The sequence below is a fragment of the Streptopelia decaocto genome, assembly GCF_964273445.1.
Source record: "Streptopelia decaocto genome assembly, chromosome: 2".
Taxonomy (NCBI): Eukaryota; Metazoa; Chordata; class Aves; order Columbiformes; family Columbidae; genus Streptopelia; species Streptopelia decaocto.
The window spans coordinates 740,926-761,879 of NC_138655.1; the positions used below are offsets into that span (position 1 = coordinate 740,926).

General features: G+C 59.8%; 1 protein-coding gene across 1 annotated transcript in view; it reads right to left on the bottom strand.

Moving 5' to 3' along the window:
• Positions 1 to 2,491: 2,491 nt before the first annotated feature.
• Positions 2,492 to 20,954, bottom strand: part of HSF1 (heat shock transcription factor 1) — a 65,944-nt gene continuing 47,481 nt past the window's right edge. Inside the window, exons 8-13 of the mRNA XM_082043970.1 lie at positions 17,831 to 17,967; positions 16,215 to 16,448; positions 6,534 to 6,639; positions 5,383 to 5,448; positions 3,721 to 3,790; positions 2,492 to 3,331 (exon numbers count right to left, since the gene is read on the bottom strand). Coding sequence (XP_081900096.1) covers positions 3,126 to 3,331; positions 3,721 to 3,790; positions 5,383 to 5,448; positions 6,534 to 6,639; positions 16,215 to 16,448; positions 17,831 to 17,967 — 819 coding nt within the window. The 3' untranslated portion in view covers positions 2,492 to 3,125. The remainder of the gene's footprint in view (positions 3,332 to 3,720; positions 3,791 to 5,382; positions 5,449 to 6,533; positions 6,640 to 16,214; positions 16,449 to 17,830; positions 17,968 to 20,954) is intronic.

A 20,954-nucleotide genomic window follows, 5' to 3' on the forward strand; every position in this document is an offset into this window, starting at 1 on the left:
GCTGGGGCCGTGGGGGCGGCCGGACCCCCCCGTGTGCCCCCGTGGTGGCGGCTGCCAGCGGAGCAGCCCCCCCGGCCACCCGCACCCCAGTGTCCCCAATAAAGGTCCTTGAGCAGCTGCGTGGAGTTGGGGGTAAAGCGGGGGGGTCCCCACTGGGAAAACGCCCCCGTCCTCACGTGGGGGTCCCTGAGCGCCCCGGGGCCCCCGGCCCCACTGCCGCGGTGCAGCCCCCACGGGACCGGCCGCCCGGGTGTCCCCAAATGTGGGGGCATCGCTGGGACCCTTCCCTGTGTTCACACCTGCACCCCCCCCATGTTCACACCTGCACCCCCCCATGTTCACACCTGCACCCCCCCATGTTCACACCTGCACCCCCCCCATGTTCACACCTGCACCTTCCCATGTTCACACCTGCACCCCCCCATGTTCACACCTGCACCCCCCCCATGTTCACACTGGAGTCCCGCACCCTCCCCATGTTCACACCTGCACCCTCCCATGTTCACACCTGCACCTTCCCATGTTCACACCTGCACCCTCCCCATGTTCACACCTGCACCTTCTCCATGTTCACACCAGGTGTCCCACATGTTCTCCATGTTCACACCAGGTGTCCCACACGTTCCCCATGTTCACACCAGGGTGTCCCACACGTTCCCCGTGTTCACACCAGGGTGTCCCACACGTTCTCCGTGTTCACACCAGGTGTCCCACACGTTCCCCATGTTCACCCCGGGGTGTCCCGCATGTTCTCCATGTTCACCCCGGGGTGTCCCACACGTTCTCCACGTTCACCCCGGGGTGTCCCACACGTTCTCCATGTTCACAACAGGGTGTCCCACACGTTCTCTGTGTTCACACCAGGTGTCCCACACGTTCCCCATGTTCACACCAGGGTGTCCCACACGTTCCCCATGTTCACACCAGGGTGTCCCACACGTTCTCCGTGTTCACACCAGGGTGTCCCACACGTTCCCCGTGTTCACACCAGGGTGTCCCACATGTTCCCTGTGCTCACACCAGGGTGTCCCACACGTTCCCCATGTTCACACCAGGGTGTCCCACACGTTCCCCATGTTCACACCAGGTGTCCCACACATTCTCCATGTTCACCCCGGGGTGTCCCACACATTCTCCATGTTCACCCTGGGTGTCCCACACGTTCTCCACGTTCACCCCGGGGTGTCCCACACGTTCTCCATGTTCACCCCGGGGTGTCCTACACATTCTCTGTGTTCCCACCTGAGTGTCCCGCACGTTCCCCATGTTCACCCCGGGGTGTCCCGCACGTTCTCCATGTTGTAACGACCTCTGGAGCACCAGCATCATTTCCAGGCGCCGTCAGGACGCTCCCTCCTTCTCGTCCTCCTCCTCCTGGCCGTCTGTCCTGCCGTGTGTCCGTCCCGCTCCAGCGCCCTCCACCCCGCAGGACCGTCGCTGTGTCCCCGTCCCCCCGTCCCGTCGCCGCCGCGGCTGCTCCGGTGTCCCCGTGCCCAGGTCCGTCCCGGTGTGACCACAGCGTGGCCACCCGACAGGACTCGATCAAGCGCCCCACAGGTGACAATCCCACCGCGCAGCGCTGGGGGTCCCCGCGTGTCACCCGGCGTCACCGCAGCGGCGATGGCGGCGGAGCCACGGGGTCGGGTCCCCAGCCACAACCTGGGCTGAGCCCCCGCAGACCGAAAATCACCCGCGTTTGGGGGGGACAGCAGGTCCGGGCACACACCCGCTGTCCCCACGCGGCCATGCGGGGACATCCCGGCGCGCGGAGCTGGAGGCCCCGGCAGAGCCAGCGCTCACCGGTGCAACCCCAGCGCAACCGCGGGGACGGGAGACGCTCAGCGGCACCAACGGGTCACCCAATGTGGACACGATGTGGCATTAAGATGCGGCCCCATCACACGTCACCGTGTCCCCTGTTCTGGGCCGGACCCGAGCAGAGGGCTCAGTGCCACAACTCGGCCGCAAAGCTGTTTTGGTGCCGCACCTCCGAGTTGGGGACAGCGGGGACGTCACCTCTGAGCCAGGTCCATGACGGTGCGATTCAGGGTGTGGGGACACTTGAGGGACTCCGGCGCATCTGTCCCTGTGCCCTGGTGCCGTTGCGGAGCTCCAGACGCCAGGAACCGCATTTCGGACAAGGTGCCGGTGCCGGGTTGGTCCCATGACGTCCCGTCTCGATGGCTCCGTGCTGGACGAGCTCCCGGCTCCGTCTCACGTCCAAACCGCGCCGGCCGCGCACCGTCCCGACGCCGCGACCCCTCCGTGCCGACCGAGCGGGACGCAGGGACCTTCCAACGCTCCCAAACGTCCCGCAAAGCTCAGCCTGGGGTTTAGGCCGGAGCGCCGGCCCAGGGTTCCAACGCACAAACCTGGAGCTCCGGCGCCGGGACCCGCAGCAAAAAGGGCGATCCGGGGCTGTTATCTCATCCGCTTCCCCAACACAGGACAGAGATAAAGGTTTTGAGCATAGAAAAGCCAGCAGGTGACAGACCGTTTGTTTTATATATATTTGTATGTATATATAGGGCGAGATATTTATATATATATATATATAGATAGAAGTGGGTTCTTCTTCTCTCATGTAAAAATCCAAAATACAGTTTTTACTATTAACAGTCCCAAGTGGAAATGTACAAATTTTGTCGTTTCTTTTTTACTGCGAAGCAAAAAAACCAGGGAAACAACCCCCCGAAGAAACACACGGAGCGAGAGGAAATCAAACGCAGGCGGGTTCGGGGCGCGACGCACAGACCACAGCGGGACCCCAGGCACCGGCGCCGCAGCGCAAACCTTTATTTCTCTCGTTAAAAACCATCCTATCGGCCCCTCCGGGGAGGGGGACGCGGAGCTGCCCCCTCGGTGGGCGCCGGAGGGGACGCCCCCGGTGCCGCCTGCTCGGGGACGCGGAGCCGCGGTCGCGTCCGGCGGCGCCGCGGGCTCTGGGAAGCGGGCTGAACACACCTGGTGAAGCACACACACAATCGGGGTCCGCGCGGCGCCGGGGAAGCAAACACGAGCCGGAGGGCGCGAGCGCTCGCAATGTCTGTGCCAAGGCGGGAGCGGGCGGCTGCGTTTCCCTTCAGTGCGGTGAGTCGTCCTGTTCGGCGCCGCCGCGCCCGGTTTTAGGATATCGCAGGGTCCTTGGGTTTGGGCTGCTCAGTCCCGGCCAACAGGGAGATGGTGGGATCCTCGGCGTACTCGTCCCCGTCCGTGAAATAGGGCCCTTCGCCCAGCTCGAAGAAGATGGGCAGGTCCCCGCCGCCCACGTCCACGGCGCTCGAGTCCACCAAGAAGAGGGGCTGGGCCGTGTAGTGCACCAGCTGCTTCCCTGCGGGGGGACACGCTCAGTGGGGACGCGCCACCCCCATGGGGACAACAGGGACGAGAGGGACGCGGTTTGGCTCCCGGGAGCGCCACCACGGGGCTGCGCAGCGCTCGGCTAAACCCAGAATTAGTCCCAGCCTAGGGAGGGCCGGGGGGTCCTCGGTGACACGGGGGACGGCGCCCCACGGGAAAAACACCTTTGCTGGTGTTCTGATGGAATGTGACGGGTTTTCATTCCCGTCGCGGAACACCCGGCTCCCCCGGCTCCATCGCCCCCATCAGGGCTTCGCAGCCCCTCCCAACCCCCCTTTTCCCATCTCTCCCAGCCAAACCCGCTTTTTGGGAGGAGAAACGATTCGGTCGCGGTGCCAATCCTTGCGCCACCGTGGGTACCTGTGTCTGCCGCGCCGGGCTCCGTCTCCGCCGGTTTCTGCTGCTCCTGGGACGAGAGGAGATCCTGGATCTGCGGGAGAGAGGTCGCGGAGCAAACCGTGATTTCCAGCCCCAACGGGTGATTTACAGCCCCAAAACGTGGTTGACGGAGCTGGGACAGGGTAAGGTGCAGCTCACCGGCTCCAGGACACACCTGGGGCCGGTTCAGGTGACGCGGGTGTCACCGATCAGCTCTTCTGCACCTCGGGCTCTACAAGCCCAGGGAAAACCCTCAGGACGTGTTTGTAACGGGTCACGTTGGTTTAGTTTTTTGACATATATATTGTTGTTGTTGGGAGGGACCCTTAAGATCGAGTCCAAGCAGAACCTAGAGCTGGCGCTAAACCAGGTCATACAAACATTTGGGTGTTTATCACAGAATCAATTTGTGTTCATTGAAAAGTCTTAAGAGCAACTAAAGCACTTGTGTTATTTTATTACGCCGTGTTTATCTCAATCCAAGCTTTCCCTCCCTTTCGATTCTCTCCCCTATTGGGAGGAGTGAGTGAGGGGCTGCGTCGCCCTATTGCCGGCGCGGGTTAAACCTCGGCCGGGGACACGATCCCGTGTCACTCCTGTCCCAGGATGGAACGGCTGAGACGGGACCGTTAAGGGGAGGAAAACGCTTGGGGTGAATAATCCCCTCCAGATTCACTCTGTGAACCCCCCAGTTGTTTCTTACAGCACCTGCGGGCAGGGAAAGTCGCCCGAGCGCGGATTTGGTTTCGTTACCGCTCTGGAACGGCACTAATGAGGGTTAAGCTGCGCCTATCAGAGGACGCCGGTTAAGCCGCGCTCAGTAAACCCTGCCGCCGCGTGTTTTATGGTGTAACTCCCAGCTCAACGACACGAAATAATTAACTTCTGAGCTACCCCATCTTCACTCTTCACACCCAAAGAAATGGGGGAGGAAGGCGCAGAGTTTGTCACTCGTGATGTGGCAACTGGACCAGGTCTGACCCGGGCCAGACCCACGGCGCGTCCAAGCTCTTGCTTATCTCAGTGTCCTGCTCCTTTTTTCCTACAGAATCGTTCCATTTTGGGCAAATCCTGAGCGATGTCGCAGGGCGGCGCTGGGGCCGGCACAGCCCCGCGGCCCAGCCTTTGGGACTCGCCGCTTTTGACCCCAATTTCCACCTCTCTGCTCCAATCGCCGTCTCGGCGCAGCCACAAAACGCCACGTTTGGCTAATTATCATCATCTGGTGCAAAATCCCTTTATCAGGCAAGACTGGCTCTAGACTGGCTCTCGTCTGCCTCGGCGCTGACGACACGCAAGCAAATCAAAGCAAGAACGCAGCACCTGGCGGAGTTTGCGTGGGGAAAACCTCCTGGGGAGCGCGGAGAGGGAAAAGGAGGGTTTATGGAAACCACATGCAGCTCCGCGGGCTCCAGCGCCGGCCCCGCTCGGGGCAGCGCTCGCGGGAGAGCGGGAGGTCTCGGCACCTAATTAACCGCGGGTGAGCGATGAAGCCGCCCCGCTCTCCGTATGAGCTGCTCAGAGAAAGCCGCGGCGCTAATTGAATTATTTCCCCCCCGTGGCTTCCCCCAGCTCCGCGTTGCTGCTCTGCACCCGTCGCCGGAGCCGTTTCGAACGGCGGGAGAGGTTTTAACAGCTACTCACGCTGGCGAGGCTGCTGTCCAGGTCGGGGAGGTTCATGTCTGTAACCGTCATCGAGGGGCTGAAGAGCTGGCAAAGGAAAGAGCGATGAGTGCGGGGAAAGGCGGCAAAAAGAAGGTGGGGAATGACTGTTGGAGAGCGGTGTAGGGAAAGGGAGCTGGGGGTCCTGGGGACAGCAGGGTGACCATGAGCCAGCACTGGGCCCTTGTGGCCAGGAAGCCAATGGGACCTGGGGTGGGTTAGAAGGGGGTGGTCAGTGGGTCAGAGAGGTTCTCCTGCCCCTCTGCTCTGCCCTTGAAAACAGGGTTTAGCTCAGATACCATCAGGATATACGTGGGGAACTTATATATAATATGTATATAATATGTGTAGCCGCACCACCCTGAGAACACCTGATCTCATGTGATCTGGGAAGCTAAGCAGGGTCGGGCCCGGTCAGTGCTTGGATGGGAGACCAGGTGGGAACAGCGGGTGCTGTGGGCTGAGCCAGCACTGGCCCTTGTGGCCAGGAAGCCAATGGGACCTGGGGGGGTTAGAAGGGGGTGGTCAGTGGGTCAGAGAGGTTCTCCTGCCCCTCTACTCTGCCCTGGGGAGACCACACCTGGAATCTTGTGTCCAGCTGTGGCCCCTCAGTTCCAGCAGGACAGGGAACTGCTGGAGAGAGTCCAGCGCAGCCACCAAGATGCTGGAGGGAGTGGAGCATCTCCCGTGTGAGGAAAGGCTGAGGGAGCTGGGGCTCTGGAGCTGGACAAGAGGACACTGAGGGGGGACTCATTGCTGGGGATCAAGATGGAAAGGGGCAGTGTCAGGAGGATGGAGCCAGGCTCTGCTGGTGACAACCAGGGACAGGACAAGGGGCAATGGGTGCAAACTGGAACACAGGAGGTTCCGCTGGAAGAGGAGAAGCAACTTGTTGGGGTGAGGGTGGCAGAGCCTGGCCCAGGCTGCCCAGGGGGTTGTGGAGTCTCCTTCTGTGCAGACATTCCAACCCCTGGACACCTTCCTGTGGAACCTCAGCTGGGTGTTCCTGCTCCGGGGGGCTGCACTGGATGAGCTTTGAGGGCCCTTCACCCCCTGCCATCCTGGGACTGTGTGACCTGTGAACCCCGGGCTGTGTGGCAATCGCCGCCGCGGTCCGTGGGGCCGACACTCACGTCCAGCAGCGCGCTGGTGTCCACGCTGAAGCCGTGCGTGGTCAGCATGGTCTGCAGGTTGTCCAGGTTGGAATCGATGGTGTCCAGGTGGTCGTTGAGCTCGTTCCTGGGCAGAAGAAAGAGGAGAGCGGGGAGGTCAATGCTGGGAAGGCTCTGGCAGGGCTGGGGCTCTGCGGGGACTCTATCGACCCTCCCAAAAGCGGCGCAGGAGAGCGGCGCTGGGACCCCAATGTTGCGCTCGCACCCCAGCGATGTCTCCTCCTGATCCTCAGCCTGCAGACACCACCAGGACTCCCCTTCCCGGAGGCCCGAGGGCAAGTGAATTGCTGATAAACCCCCCGATTTCTGCAACAAATGGAGGCTCTGGGGGTGCGGGCTCGGTAACCGGCAGCCGGGCACGGGGCTCATGCAGCCAAATCTTTGTTTGGAGCCTTCCTTTGGTCCACATCGTCACATCCCCGCGTGGATACGAGACAAAAAAGGGGCAACGAACCCCCCTCCCCGCACTTTGGGGAATGTTCCAGCTTTCTGCTGGCCAGAAAAACCCTCTGGCGATGGGGAAAATGAGCCGTTGGGTGGGAGAGGCTGTTTCTGGGGACAACGGAGAGAATGAAGCTGCCCCAGGATGAGTGAGCAGGTGGGTGAGCCATCCCAGCAAGGGCTGTTTTCAATTGGTTTGGACCTTGGAGTGTGACACTGAGCTCCGGAGAACGGTCACCGCGTGGCAGGCGGGCTGCGGGGTGACAGTGACAGTGGACCCGGCCCTGCGCCCCCTTCTTCTCCACTTCCACGGTGCTTTATGTTCACGATGCTTCAGAATAACAGACAACCCCACGGTGCTGCCCCCGGGGCTCCCCGAAGAGCACGTGGGGAAAACCAGCCCTGTTTGTCACAGCAAACCCCCTAGATTTGGCACCGGGAGCGGCGGCAGCTTCGGTTATCGCACGGTCTGGTGCTGCGGTGGCCTCGGGTTCCATCCGTCACCTTCTTTGTCCTGGAAAGGAGCTTTTTGGCTCCGGAAGGTGCTCAGGAGGGGCCGGGGGCGCAGAGCCAGCACGGCAGCTGAGGGGAAGGTGCCAGAGACACGAGCGCAAGGACACCAGGGGACGTTGAGGTTGGATTTAGGAACCGTTTCTTCCCCAAAGGGCTGTGGGGCATTGAACAGGCTGCCCAGGGCAGTGCTGGAGTCACCAGCCCTGGAGGGCTGGACAGACGGACAGGAGGTTCTCAGGACAGGGGGCAGAGACGGGGAGGGTTATGGTTGGATTGATGCTCCTGAGCGTCTCTTCAACCGAAATGATGCTGTGGTTTCTATGGGAGTGCAAAGCTGCAGTTTCCAGCGTGGGGTGAATCAGAAACACACTGGGAAGCTCCATCGCTTCTTGGAGGCTCCGTACCCGCCGCGGGGTTTGTCCCCAGGTCCCGCTGCCACCCGTGTCCTGCAGAGCAGCGGTTCTGCTGTCACCCCTTAGGGACATGGGCCGTCCCCGGGCCCAGAATGTGCTGGGACACCCAACAGCGGGGACGAGGACTCGGCCACCGCTCAGTCACCCACAGGCACCTCATGTCCCCGTCCCCACGAGCTGCCGCATCCCCTCGCCCCACAGCGCCGCGCAGACGGCAAATCAAGTGTATTTTGTCATCGTCGCAGGAAGGGAAAAGAGGCTGCGAGGAAAACCTTGTGCCAGAAACGAGCCGGAACACCAAAGCTCCGCATTTAGGGGCCACCGGCTGCAAATAAATGACCAGGGATGGGACAGGGAGCTGCGGCACGAGGGTCCCACTGAATCGGTGTCCCATGTCACCTCCATCAACCGGGGATGGGACAGGGAGCTGCGGCTCGAGGGTCCCACTGAATCGGTGTCCCATGTCACCTCCATCAACCGGGGACAGGACAGGGAGCTGCAGCATGAGGGTCCCACTGGTGTCCCATGTCACCTCCATCAACCGGGGATGAGACAGGGAGCTGCGGCACGAGGGTTCCACTGAATCAGTGTCCAATGTCACCTCCATCAACCAGGGATGAGACAGGGAGCTGCGGCACGAGGGTCCCATTGAATCGGTGTCCTGTGTCACCTCCATCAACCAGGGACGACACAGGGAGCTGTGGCACAAGGGTCCCACTGAATCGGTGTCCAATGTCACCTCCATCAACCAGGGATGAGACAGGGAGCTGCGGCTCGAGGGTCCCATTGAATCGGTGTCCCGTGTCACCTCCATCAACCAGGGATGAGACAGGGAGCTGCGGCTCGAGGGTCCCATTGAATCGGTGTCCCGTGTCACCTCCATCAACCAGGGATGAGACAGGGAGCTGCGGCACGAGGGTCCCACTGGTGTCCCGTGTCACCTCCATCAACAGGGGACGACACAGGGAGCTGCAGCATGAGGGTCCCACCAAATCGTTGTCCCATGTCACCTGCATCAGGCCCTGCAGAGCGACGGCGGGATCCCTGGCACACACGATGGATCCCGGGTTGGTGCCGCAGGGCCGGTGCCACCGCAGAGCTCCTCCTGTCCCCAGGGTGGCTGTGCCGGGCAGGGAGCGCTCAAACTGGGGAGGCCAATAACCCCGTCCCACCCGCAGCCCTGGGCTGGTTCCCTCCGCTCCCCGTCGCCCCTGGCAGCCGCTCCGGCTTTGTCCCCCTGCCCAGCGGAGCCGGGGCTGCGATCTCGCTCCAGCGCCGCTCTCCCGAGCCCCCGGAGTCGGCGTTTCCGTGTGATGAAGTGCCGAGAGGCAGCCTGGGGTGGTCTCGCTCTGTGTGGGCTGTTTTACAGCCTGAGCAGCAGCACTGTGATAATAACCCCTCCTTACTCAGCGGAGCGGCTCTCCCCGCCGCCGCCTCTCCTCCCGGCACAGCCGCGTGGTTAACGCCGATGCCGCGGCGGCCCCGGCCAAGCTGCGCCAAAGCCCTTGTCACGGCGATGGAGGCGGCAGGCGACGCCTCCCCCTCCACAGCTTTTTCCTGGGAAAAGGGCCCATTTTGATAGAGATTCTGATGAGAAAACTCCATCTGCCAGCTCCTCGCGCCGCCTCCAGCACTGCCCTGCGTGTGTTACGGCGCCGCTCGTGCCTCCGTCACCAGCGCAACGTCCTTCCCAGTGAGGACTGGGAGCTGCTGTGGAGCTCCAGCTCGTGCTTCTCAGGTGTCCGCTGGTCACAGGCGGCGCTTGAGCAGCTCCCAGTGCCACCAGTCTGGCTCCAGTCCCCCCAGTAGAGCTGTCGTCCCTTCCATCCTTAACCCCGTCACCGGGCGCGTCCCCGACGGCGCTGCCTGCGCTCCTCTGGTCCGCGGGGTCCGGAATCGCTTCTCTTTTCAAACATATTGGGCAGTTTCGGTGGGGAAGCAGGAGCCCCCGGCCCCTGCGCGCTCTCCGGGCCATCACGTCACTGTCATCGTATAGAATCATATAGAATCACACAGACGCGGGGGCGCGGGACCACCCCCAGCAGCCACCAGCTCTGCCCAAGCCTTGGGGGTGAGATGCCAATTTAGAAACGCATTTTAGCTCAAGACAGGTTGCATTATCTTCTGCATTATTCTGTACATTAGCCAGAGCTACCTAAGGGCAATACCGAAGAGATTTTTGTCCCGATCTGGGGTGTTTCCCATTAGGGAAAAGCTCAGCGCGAGCAGCCCCTTGGTGCGCACTCAGCGGGATGTGACGTTTTTCCGTCGTTACCCTAAAATGGGAGAACAGCCCCGAAAATCCGCTGGGCCCCGGCTGTCCCCGCGGGGCGCGCACGTTCTGCTGGCAGCGGCTCCACCGCTCGCAGCTGCGCTTTCCATTCCCCGAGCCAGCGATGGAGCGGCGCACACACCCCTCCCCGCCCTGCCAGGACCACCCAAAGGGATGAAAACAGCTCAGCCGCCGCCGGCCACTCCGTATTTTGAGCTGCTGCCCAAGGATTCCGCCACGCGGCGCCAATTTTTAGCCTTTTCCCCGTTGCTATCCCACGATAGGGTTGGAAAAGCGGAACGGAGTGCGGCGTTGGTAACAACAAAAAAACCCAACACACAAACACGGGGTCCTGCCAAAGCACCCGAGGTCAGAGCAGGCTCGCTACAGAGCAGGGTCGTTACAGCACAGGCTTGTTACAGCGCGGGTTCATTACGGCACAGGTTCGTTACGGCACAGGTTCATTACAGTGCAGGTTCATTACTGCGCGGGTTCATTACAGTGCAGGTTCGTTACAGCGCAGGTTCGTTACAGTGCAGGTTCATTACTGCATGGGTTCGTTACAGCGCAGGTTCATTACAGCGCAGGCTCATTACAGTGCAGGTTCGTTACTGCGCGGGTTCATTACAGCGCAGGTTCGTTACAGTGCAGGTTCATTACTGCATGGGTTCGTTACAGCGCAGGTTCGTTACAGCGCAGGATCATTACAGTGCAGGTTCGTTACAGTGCAGGTTTGTTACAGTGCAGGTTCGTTACAGCGCAGGCTCATTACAGTGCAGGTTCATTACTGTGTGGGTTCGTTACAGCGCAGGTTCTTTACAGTGCAGGCTCATCACAGTGCAGGTTCATTACTGCGCGGGTTCGTTACAGCGCAGGTTCGTTACAGCGCAGGTTCATTACTGCATGGGTTCGTTACAGCGCAGGTTCGTTACAGCGCAGGATCATTACAGTGCAGGTTCGTTACAGTGCAGGTTTGTTACAGTGCAGGTTCGTTACAGCGCAGGCTCATCACAGTGCAGGTTCATTACTGCGCGGGTTCGTTACAGCGCAGGTTCGTTACAGCGCAGGTTCGTTACAGCGCAGGCTCATTCCAGCGCAGGTTCGTTACAGTGCAGGTTCGTTACAGCGCAGGCTCATTCCAGCGCAGGCTCATTCCAGCGCAGGTTCGTTACAGCGCAGGCTCATTCCAGCGCAGGCTCATTCCAGCGCAGGTTCATTACAGCGCAGGTTCGTTACAGCGCAGGTTCATTACAGCGCAGGCTCATTCCAGCGCAGGTTCGTTACAGCGCAGGCTCATTCCAGCGCAGGTTCGTTACAGCGCAGGTTCGTTACAGCGCAGGCTCATTACAGTGCAGGTTCGTTACAGTGCAGGTTTGTTACAGTGCAGGTTCATTACTGCGCGGGTTCGTTACAGCACAGGTTCGTTACAGCGCAGGCTCATTCCAGCACAGGTTCGTTACAGCGCAGGTTCGTTACAGCGCAGGTTCGTTACAGCGCAGGCTCATTCCAGCACAGGTTCGTTACAGCGCAGGTTCGTTACAGCGCAGGTTCGTTACAGCGCAGGCTCATTCCAGCGCAGGTTCGTTACAGCGCAGGTTCGTTACAGCGCAGGCTCATTCCAGCGCAGGTTCGTTACAGCGCAGGTTCGTTACAGAGCAGGCTCATTCCAGCGCAGGTTCGTTACAGTGCAGGTTCGTTACAGTGCAGGTTCGTTACAGCGCAGGTTCGTTACAGCGCAGGTTCGTTACAGCGCAGGCTCATTCCAGCGCAGGTTCGTTACAGCGCAGGCTCATTCCAGCGCAGGTTCGTTACAGCGCAGGTTCGTTACAGCGCAGGTTCGTTACAGCGCAGGCTCATTCCAGCGCAGGTTCGTTACAGCGCAGGTTCGTTACAGCGCAGGCTCATTCCAGCGCAGGTTCGTTACAGCACAGGTTCATTACTGCGCAGGTTCATTACAGTGCAGGTTCGTTACAGCGCAGGTTCATTACAGTGCAGGTTCGTTACAGCGCAGGTTCGTTACAGCGCAGGCTCATTCCAGCGCAGGTTCGTTACAGTGCAGGTTCGTTACAGTGCAGGTTCGTTACAGCGCAGGCTCATTCCAGCGCAGGTTCATTACAGTGCAGGTTCGTTACAGCGCAGGTTCGTTACAGCGCAGGCTCATTCCAGCGCAGGTTCATTACAGCGCAGGTTCGTTACAGCGCAGGCTCATTACAGTGCAGGTTCGTTACAGTGCAGGTTCGTTACAGCGCAGGTTCATTACAGTGCAGGTTCGTTACAGCGCAGGTTCGTTACAGCGCAGGCTCATTCCAGCGCAGGTTCGTTACAGTGCAGGTTCGTTACAGCGCAGGCTCATTCCAGCGCAGGTTCATTACAGTGCAGGTTCGTTACAGCGCAGGTTCGTTACAGCGCAGGCTCATTCCAGCGCAGGTTCATTACAGCGCAGGTTCGTTACAGCGCAGGCTCATTACAGTGCAGGTTCGTTACAGTGCAGGTTTGTTACAGTGCAGGTTCATTACTGCGCGGGTTCGTTACAGCACAGGTTCGTTACAGCGCAGGCTCATTCCAGCACAGGTTCGTTACAGCGCAGGTTCGTTACAGCGCAGGTTCGTTACAGCGCAGGCTCATTCCAGCGCAGGTTCGTTACAGTGCAGGTTCGTTACAGCGCAGGCTCGTTACAGCGCAGGTTCGTTACAGCGCAGGCTCATTCCAGCGCAGGTTCGTTACAGCGCAGGTTCGTTACAGCGCAGGCTCACTCCAGCCCAGCCCAACTCAGGCAGCAGCTCCTCAGCAGGACGAGCCGCTCCGGCTGTGGGTCTGCAGGGTGGCACTGACACAGGGACCGTCGTCACCGTCACCCCGAGCGCGGCTCCGGGAGGACGCTGGCGCAGCACCGACAGCGCCTGCTGCTCGCGGGATGCGTGTTTGACACCGATAACGCCGGTGTCCGTGTTTTTCGGCGCGCTGTGCGCTCCGGAAAGGGCTCCAGGGGGTGGCGGACAATGTTTGGGTGACGCCGCCCAGCGTTTCGGGCAGACGTTCCCTCTCGCTGCCCGACGGTCGGTGCCGTCACCTGCTGCTTGAATACCATTGTTCACATGAAGGGGGATTCTCGGTTCGGGTGGAATTCCCGCGGACAAAGGGTGTCTTGTGGAAGAAATCCCAACCGGCGGGGCGCACAAAGGGGCCCTGTGCACCGCGACCTGCGGCCCCGCGGGCTGCTCGTCTCCAGTACATCTGAGAACAACTGAAATGCGCCTCGTGATGAAAAGCAGGTATCGCCGAGCGCTGCTGGCAGGATGTCAGAGCCGCCTGTCGACACCTCCCCGGTACCCGCGGCTCACCCCGAGCAGCACATGTCACAGAAAAGGGCGCCGCGGGGTCGCGAGCTCGGTGCCACGCACCACGACGTGTGTTTGGCGTGAGCGGGAGCTGTGAGCGCGGGACGGGCGCCGGGGACAGGTCTGACGCGTCCTGGGGATGTGACAAGCGACGTGCTGCCCCGTTAAAGCAGCTCGCTGACGGTGCTGCGAGCAGCAGCTCCTCCCTCTGCGGTTCCGTGTCGTTCCAGGTCCCGCTGGGCACCCGCGGCTGATGGACGGTTTGGAATGATGGAATCACAGAATGCTTCGGGTTGGAAAAGGAGCTTCCAAGGTCACCCGGTGTAACCCCAGGGACATCTCACAGCTCAGGGTGCTCAGAGCCCCGTCCAGCCTGGCCTGGGGTGTCTCAGGGATGGTTCATCTACCACCGCTCTGGGAACCTGGGCCAGGCTCTCACCACCCGTCCTTATATCCAGCCTGAATCTCCCTCCTTTAGTTTAAACCATCATGCCTTGTCCTATGGAAACAGGCTCTGCTGGAAAGTCTGTCCTCACCCTTTTTATCAGCCCCCTTTAATTACCAAGAGATGCAATAATGTCTCCCCAGAGCTGCTCTGCTCCGGCGCACACGGGCGGCTCTGGTGACATCGGGGAAGGAGCCGGCAACACCGACCTTATATCCCTCTGCTACAACGGGACACGGGGAGTTCAGTAACCCCAAGGAACAGGCGGGGATGCTGAGGCACAAAACCGGTGCCATCCAAGCCGAGGGGAGCGCAGAGCTTGGGGATTCCTTTGCCAATTCACACTTTGGCTCCCGGTCCCTGTGGCGGGGACAGGTTTGCTGTTCGCCGGTCACGCTCCGGCCAGCGCTGGGTGCCCCTTGCGCTCCAGCGCCTCTTGTACAGACTCCTGGGGCGAACAGGATGGATCCACGTGTGGGAACCTTCAAGGGGTGCAGTCCTTCCTTCTGGAACGTCAAGAGGTGGGGAAGCACAGTGTTGTCTGCAAAACGCGGGAGCGAGGGAGCACCAAACGTGAGCAAGCACAAGCCTTTCTGTTCAAATGGTCCTAAGCTGCTTCTAAGGCTGGAGCGGAGTCTCCGCAGGGGCACGGGGAGTGTTTCCCGTGTCCTTTGCTTCTGTACAGCCCTGAGTGACTCAGTGGCGGTGTTTCCTTTTTCATGTTTATTACCTTTCTATGGCCAGTTTCAGCTTCTGATGAGCTGCACAATAAAATGAGTCTCTTTGTAAGGCCGGCGGGTATCGGTGGGACAGACGGGTCTAGAGGCCCTGGCCGGGTCTAAATAGGCGAAGCTCCAAACGTCTCTGAGGATGGGAGGCTGGAGGAAGCCGGTGTTTCTGGCCTCTGCGCAACTGCGGGGGGGTTTAAGGCAGCGACCGGGCTCTGTTGAGCAGAGCTCAACCGCAGAGCTCAGCTGACGCTGCACTCACCGTGAAATGGTAACGCGAGACGGCTCTTGGCGCAGCTTTTGTGGCTACAGCTCCGCAAAGCGACGGGCTGACACAACCGGCGAGGAGACTCACACCCCTGGGCTGCGAGTCAGAGCAGCGCCCTCCAACCAACAGCGTCTGCTCCAAAGCGCTTTTCTGCTGCAAGGACACAAAGCCCGTCCTGCCGCTCCGAGGAAAAGCCTGAACTCCACCACTGTTTTCCCCAGAACCCAGAGCGAACGGGGGCTGAGATGTGAGAACCGTGCCGAGATCTCAACGCGCTCGGGGGAGAAGCTCCTGGCACTTGGATACGGCCAAAAAACTTTCTAGTTTTTCATGCAGCACTTGCAGTTGCATCTGCGAGCGCTGTGTGGTGATAAAAGACATAAGAGTGCACAGCTGATCCCCCATCAGAAGTCACCCAGCAGCTCCCAGCCTGCTGCCCGCTGAGCCCGGCCTAAGTCTGCCACAAGCTCCGTCCTAAGTCTGCCACAAGCTCCGTCCCGTGAGCCAGGGCTGAGTGAGAACGTGTTCACCTCCTCTGGAGCCAGGTGGGCAATCACAGAGTGTCCTGAGCTGCAGGGACCCACAGGATCGTCGGTTCCAGCTCCTGTTCCTGCACAGGACACCCCACGGGTCACCCCGTGTGTCTGAGGACGGTGTCCAGTCTCTTCTTGAACAGGTTGGGGCCGTGACCCCTCCCTGGGAGCCTGTTCAGTGTCCAGCACCTCTGGGGAAGAACCTTTTCCTCATGTCCCACTGACCCCCCCGGCACATCTGCTGCCGTTCCCTGGGCTCTGTCACTGTCACCGAGCAGAGCTCACCCTGCCCCTCCTGCTCCTGCTGAGGAAGCTGTACAGTGCAAACAACAGCTTATAGAATTACAGAATTGTTTTGGTTGGAAAAGCCCCTCAAGACTGAGTCCACCCATAACCCACCCCAGCACTGCCCCCTGTCCTGAGAACCTCGTGTCCGTCTGTCCACCCTCCAGGGCTGGTGACTCCAGCACTGCCCTGGGCAGCCTGTTCAACGCCCCACAGCCCTTTGGGGAAGAAATTGTTCCCACATCCAACCTCAACCTCCCCTGGGCAACTTGAGGCCGTTTCCTCTGCTCCTGGCGCTTGTTCCTGGGGAGCAGAGCCCGACCCCCCCGGCTCCAAGCTCCTTTCGGGCAGTTCGGAGAGCGAGCGGCCGCGCTCCTGCAGACCCAGCTGTCCCCGCGGCACTTACTTGTCGAGGCAGGCGACGCTGAGGCACTTTTCGGGGGGCGGGGGCTGGGGGGCGCTGTCGCCGGCGGCCGCCGTGGTGCTGCTGGGGTCGTTCTCCTGTAGGATGGAGTCGATGAAGGTGGAGGGGGACAGCGGGGTCTCCACGGCCGGGGGGTTCCCCGGGCTGGCCTCCTCGATCTGGGGGCTGCGGGCGGGACTGGGGGGTTCCTCTTTGATACGGACCACGGGGCTGCTCCTGCGGGAGACACAGAGCGGGTAAAGAACTCACCCCGCCGCGCTCCTGAGCTGGTCGGCCCGCAGAGCTGCTTCCACACTAAAGGGCAAACGGGGATCCCTGTGACTGCTGCCACAAAGCCTGCCCGGTCAGCCCCAAAGATGAGGCCGAACAACACCCACACCTAAATATTTCCTCTCTGATTCTGACCCTAAGCAGCTCCCCTGATGCTCCAGCATCTCCTGCAATCCCAGCGTGTTCCCGGCTGCTCAGCCCCGCGCCCCGACACAGTCGTGGAATCACAGAGTCACAGGATGATAAGCCCCCCAGGGACCACAGGACAACCACAGGGACCACAGGACAACCACAGGGACCACAGGACAACCCCCCAGGCAGCTCTAGGTGAGGATTTTGGAAGGACAGGCTGGTTTTGCCTCCCCAGCGCAGTCAAACCGCTGCAGCTTTTGCTGTGGTCACGCTCTCAATGCAGCGTCTGCAGCGTTTTAAAGGCGCCGCGGGGACGCCGGTGGCGTCGCCGTCGCCACAGGGGCTGCGGCACTTTAACGGCTCCCACATCAGCCAGGAGTGACCTTGTCCACAGGCACCCCCACATTTCGGACGTGCTGGTCTTATGGGAAGGGAAAGCGGGTCCTTCGGGCAGCCCTGGTTTTGCAGATCAAATCCTTTACGGCCCCAACTCACGGGTTTGGGGGCGGAACAGGCACAATTAGTCCTGCTGGAAAGGACACAGGACCGAGCAAAGGGCCCAAAAGCAAACATATGGCCTGTATCTGAGAGTGAGCGCTCCTGGCAGAGGGTAGGAAAGGTAATAAAAGGCGTTTGTGGGTGGTTCAGCACCTCATGGGAAGTGCCAATGGCACAATAAGCTATTAAAGAGGAAGGAAAAAGGGAATCATCCCTGAGACATCCCAGACCAGGCTGGACGGGGCTCTGAGCACCCTGAGCTGTGAAATGTCCCTGCGCATGGCCGGGGGGGCTCTGGGGGACACTGAAGGTCCCTCCAACCCAAACAACGTGTGATTCCGCGACACCGATAATTTCATGGGATGGAGCAGACAGGCCAAGGAATGTGGTTTCCTTGTGGAAACGAAACCACGTTCCCCCAGCACAGTTTCACACTAGACGGGGCAGGGAAAGGAGTGAGTGTCGCGTGGAATAAACAACCCCAAAGCTGAACAAAAGCAGGAATGTGAGGGGCAGGCCCAACGTCCCGCTCAGGCGCCCCAAACCCTGTCCCAGCGGCTTTGCTGTTTTCCAGCTGCGGCTCCTGGGAGATTCGGAACAGAACAGGGGTGGTTTAGTGCTGTCTGGCTCCCCGGCTCCTTGGCAAACACGCTCTCCTGACCCAGCTAAGCTCGGCTTTGCGGAGAGCAGCCACGTACCTTTCGTCCAGGCTGTCGCTGGGAGACGCCGAAGGGCTGGACTGGGCGAGCTCGGTCACGTCGGAGATGATGGGACCGGAGTTGGCTGAAGAATCCGGGGAGTAGAGGTTGGAGCCGCTGTATGCTGGGGAAGAAGCCTGCAATGACAATCGCAGCATTGGCGCCGGGCACGGCCACACGCTGTCCCCCGCGTGGGGACATCGCACGGGCCCGACTCCCACCCGCCCCAGCACGGAGGCGACGGGCGACTCCACGCGGCGCCTGGAAATACATGATCGCCAACCCAAAGCACTGCGGAAAGTAAAACGTGGGTGTCTGTCCTCCAAGCTTCGTTTTCTGGGAAATAATGGAATTTAAGAACCAGAAATATTGCATTATTTTTCAGGATCGTTCACACTTTAGCAACGCAGGTTTTCGGCTTTCTCCTACTAAAACCCCATTCTTTTATTCTCAAATAAAAGCTGCGATTCGCACGACTGAGACCTACACATATAAGAAATACAAAGGCTCGGACGCCGCCAGCACGTGAAACGGCTGCATTTTGACATCGCTCTCGTTAAGGAGCAAATTAACGGGGAGACTTGAGCGAACCTGAACGGGCTCTTTGTGCATCAGCTCTTGTCAGCCCAGGAAACCCCAGAGGAGAAGATGCACCCGGGGGTGTTGGAACCAGGCGGGATGTGGAGAACCCCCCCGGCCCTTCCTCACTCCACATAGATCCCGGCTTGGCAACACTTTCAGTTTTGCTCCTGGAATTGGGCTCAACCTGAGGCTTCAGGGGCCCTGGAGGCTTCAGGGGCACCCACAGCCAGGGTGGGGGTGTTTGGAGCTTCAGGGGCACCCACAGCCAGGGTGGGGGTGTTTGGAGCTTCAGGGGCACCCACAGCCAGGGTGGGGGCGTTTGGAGCTTCAGGGGCACCCACAGCCAGGGTGGGGGTGTTTGGAGCTTCAGGGGCACCCACAGCCAGCACGTGTAACTTTCCGTGCACATTTGCACACGTAACTTTCCGTGCTCAATACGAGCACGTGTATAAATTATTTCCTCGCATAATCGTGAGTGTGCACTTTCCGTACTCACTATGAGTACGTGTGTCCCTTTACAATAACCCCACACTGTGTTCAGGCCCCTCTGCTCTGCCCTTGAAAAAGGGTTTAGCTCAGCTACTATCAGGATATACTTGGGGAACTTACATATAATATATATATAATACATACAGCCATACCACCCTGAGAACACCTGATCTCATCTGCTCTGGGAAGCTCAGCAGGGTCGGGCCCGGTCAGTACTTGGATGGGAGACCAGGTGGGAACAGCGGGTGCTGTGGGCTGAGCCAGCACTGGCCCTTGTGGCCAGGAAGCCAATGGGACCTGGGGGGGATTACAAGGGGGGGGTCAGTGGGTCAGAGAGGTTCTCCTGCTCCTCTGCTCTGCCTTTGAAAAGAGGGTTTAGCTCAGATACCATCAGGATATACTTGGGGAATTTATATATAATGTATATATTACACGTACAGTCATACCACCCTGAGAACACCTGATCTCATCAGCTCTGGGAAGCTCAGCAGGGTCGGGCCCGGTCAGTGCTTGGATGGGAGACCAGGTGGGAACAGCGGGTGCTGTGGGCTGAGCAGGCTCAGCACACACAGGCCTAGGAGCGAGTGTGTAGCCCATTTGAAGGGTTCAGTGCTTGGGAGCAACTCCTCCAGGACTCAGGCCGGCTCCGGCGTTGTTTTGGTGAAGCCACGTGCATGCACCCCATGGACCACCTGTTGTATTAGCTGCTGCCCCTTAATAATTTTCCTCAACTGATACCCGAACCTGTATTCAAGTCACTTTTGGAGTGCTAAACCCTGTTTCTCACCGGTTTAATAAAAGTTGTTTTGGACCCTGTTGTCCCTTAAACAAACCTCGGGGTGCCTCTGTGACATAAGCAAAGCCCAACAAGTGGCACAGGACCCATCTTGGGTACGTCGGGTCAGGACCAGCCCGTCCCTCACCCCCACCAAGGTCTCGAGCCACGTTAACACTCATTGTGAAAACACATTATTTCCGCAGGATTACGGCAGCATCAGCATCCAGGATGCTTCCCATCCCGGGACAGGCTGGGGCTGCTGCGAGAGCTGCCGCTGGGGCTGCGTGAGAACAGAGGCGCTGAGAGCCGAGATCAGAGAGGAGCGGAGCTGGCCGGGGAACACAGGGCTGGCGCAGGGGGTGGGCGGGCGGCAGGGAGCAATGCAGCGGCGCCACATACTGCGGTTCTCTGCTAAAACGCTCCCCAGGATCACTGGGTGTGGGGAATCGGCGGCTTCAATGCTGTCCCGGTGGGACGTCCAGCCAGGGCATCCCCATGACCGTGAGCCAGCACTGGCCCTTGTGGCCAGGAAGCCAATGGGACCTGGGGTGGGTTAGAAGGGGGTGGTCAGTGGGTCAGAGAGGTTCTCCTGCCCCTCTGCTCTGCCCTTGAAAAAACGGTTTAGCTCAGATACCATCAGGATATACTTGGGGAACATATATATAATATATATATAACACATACAGCCATACCACCCTGAGAACACCTGATCTCATCTGCTCTGGGAAGCTCAGCAGGGTCGGGCCCGGTCAGTACTTGGATGGGAGACCAGGTGGGAACAGCGGGTGCTTAGGCTGAGCAGGCTCAGCCCACACAGGCCTAGGAGCGAGTGTGTAGCCCATTTGAAGGGTTCAGTGCTTGGGAGCAACTCCTTGTTGGACATAGAGAAAAGCTCAGGATTACTGGGTCCAGCAGCAGTTGGAAGGACATAGAGAAAAGCTCAGGATTACTGGGTCCAGCAGCAGTTGGGAGGACATAGAGAAAAGCTCAGGATTACTGGGTCCAGCAGCAGTTGGAAGGACATAGAGAAAAGCTCAGGATTACTGGGTCCAGCAGCAGTCAGGACATAGGAAAAGCTCAGGATTACTGGGTCCAGCAGCAGTTGGAAGGACATAGAGAAAAGCTCAGGATTACTGGGGTCCAGCAGCAGTCAGCACATAGAGAAAAGCTCAGGATTACTGAGACCCAGCAGCAGTGGGAAGGACATAGAGAAGAGCTCAGGATTACTGGGTCCAGCAGCAGTCAGGACATAGGAAAAGCTCAGGATTACTGGGT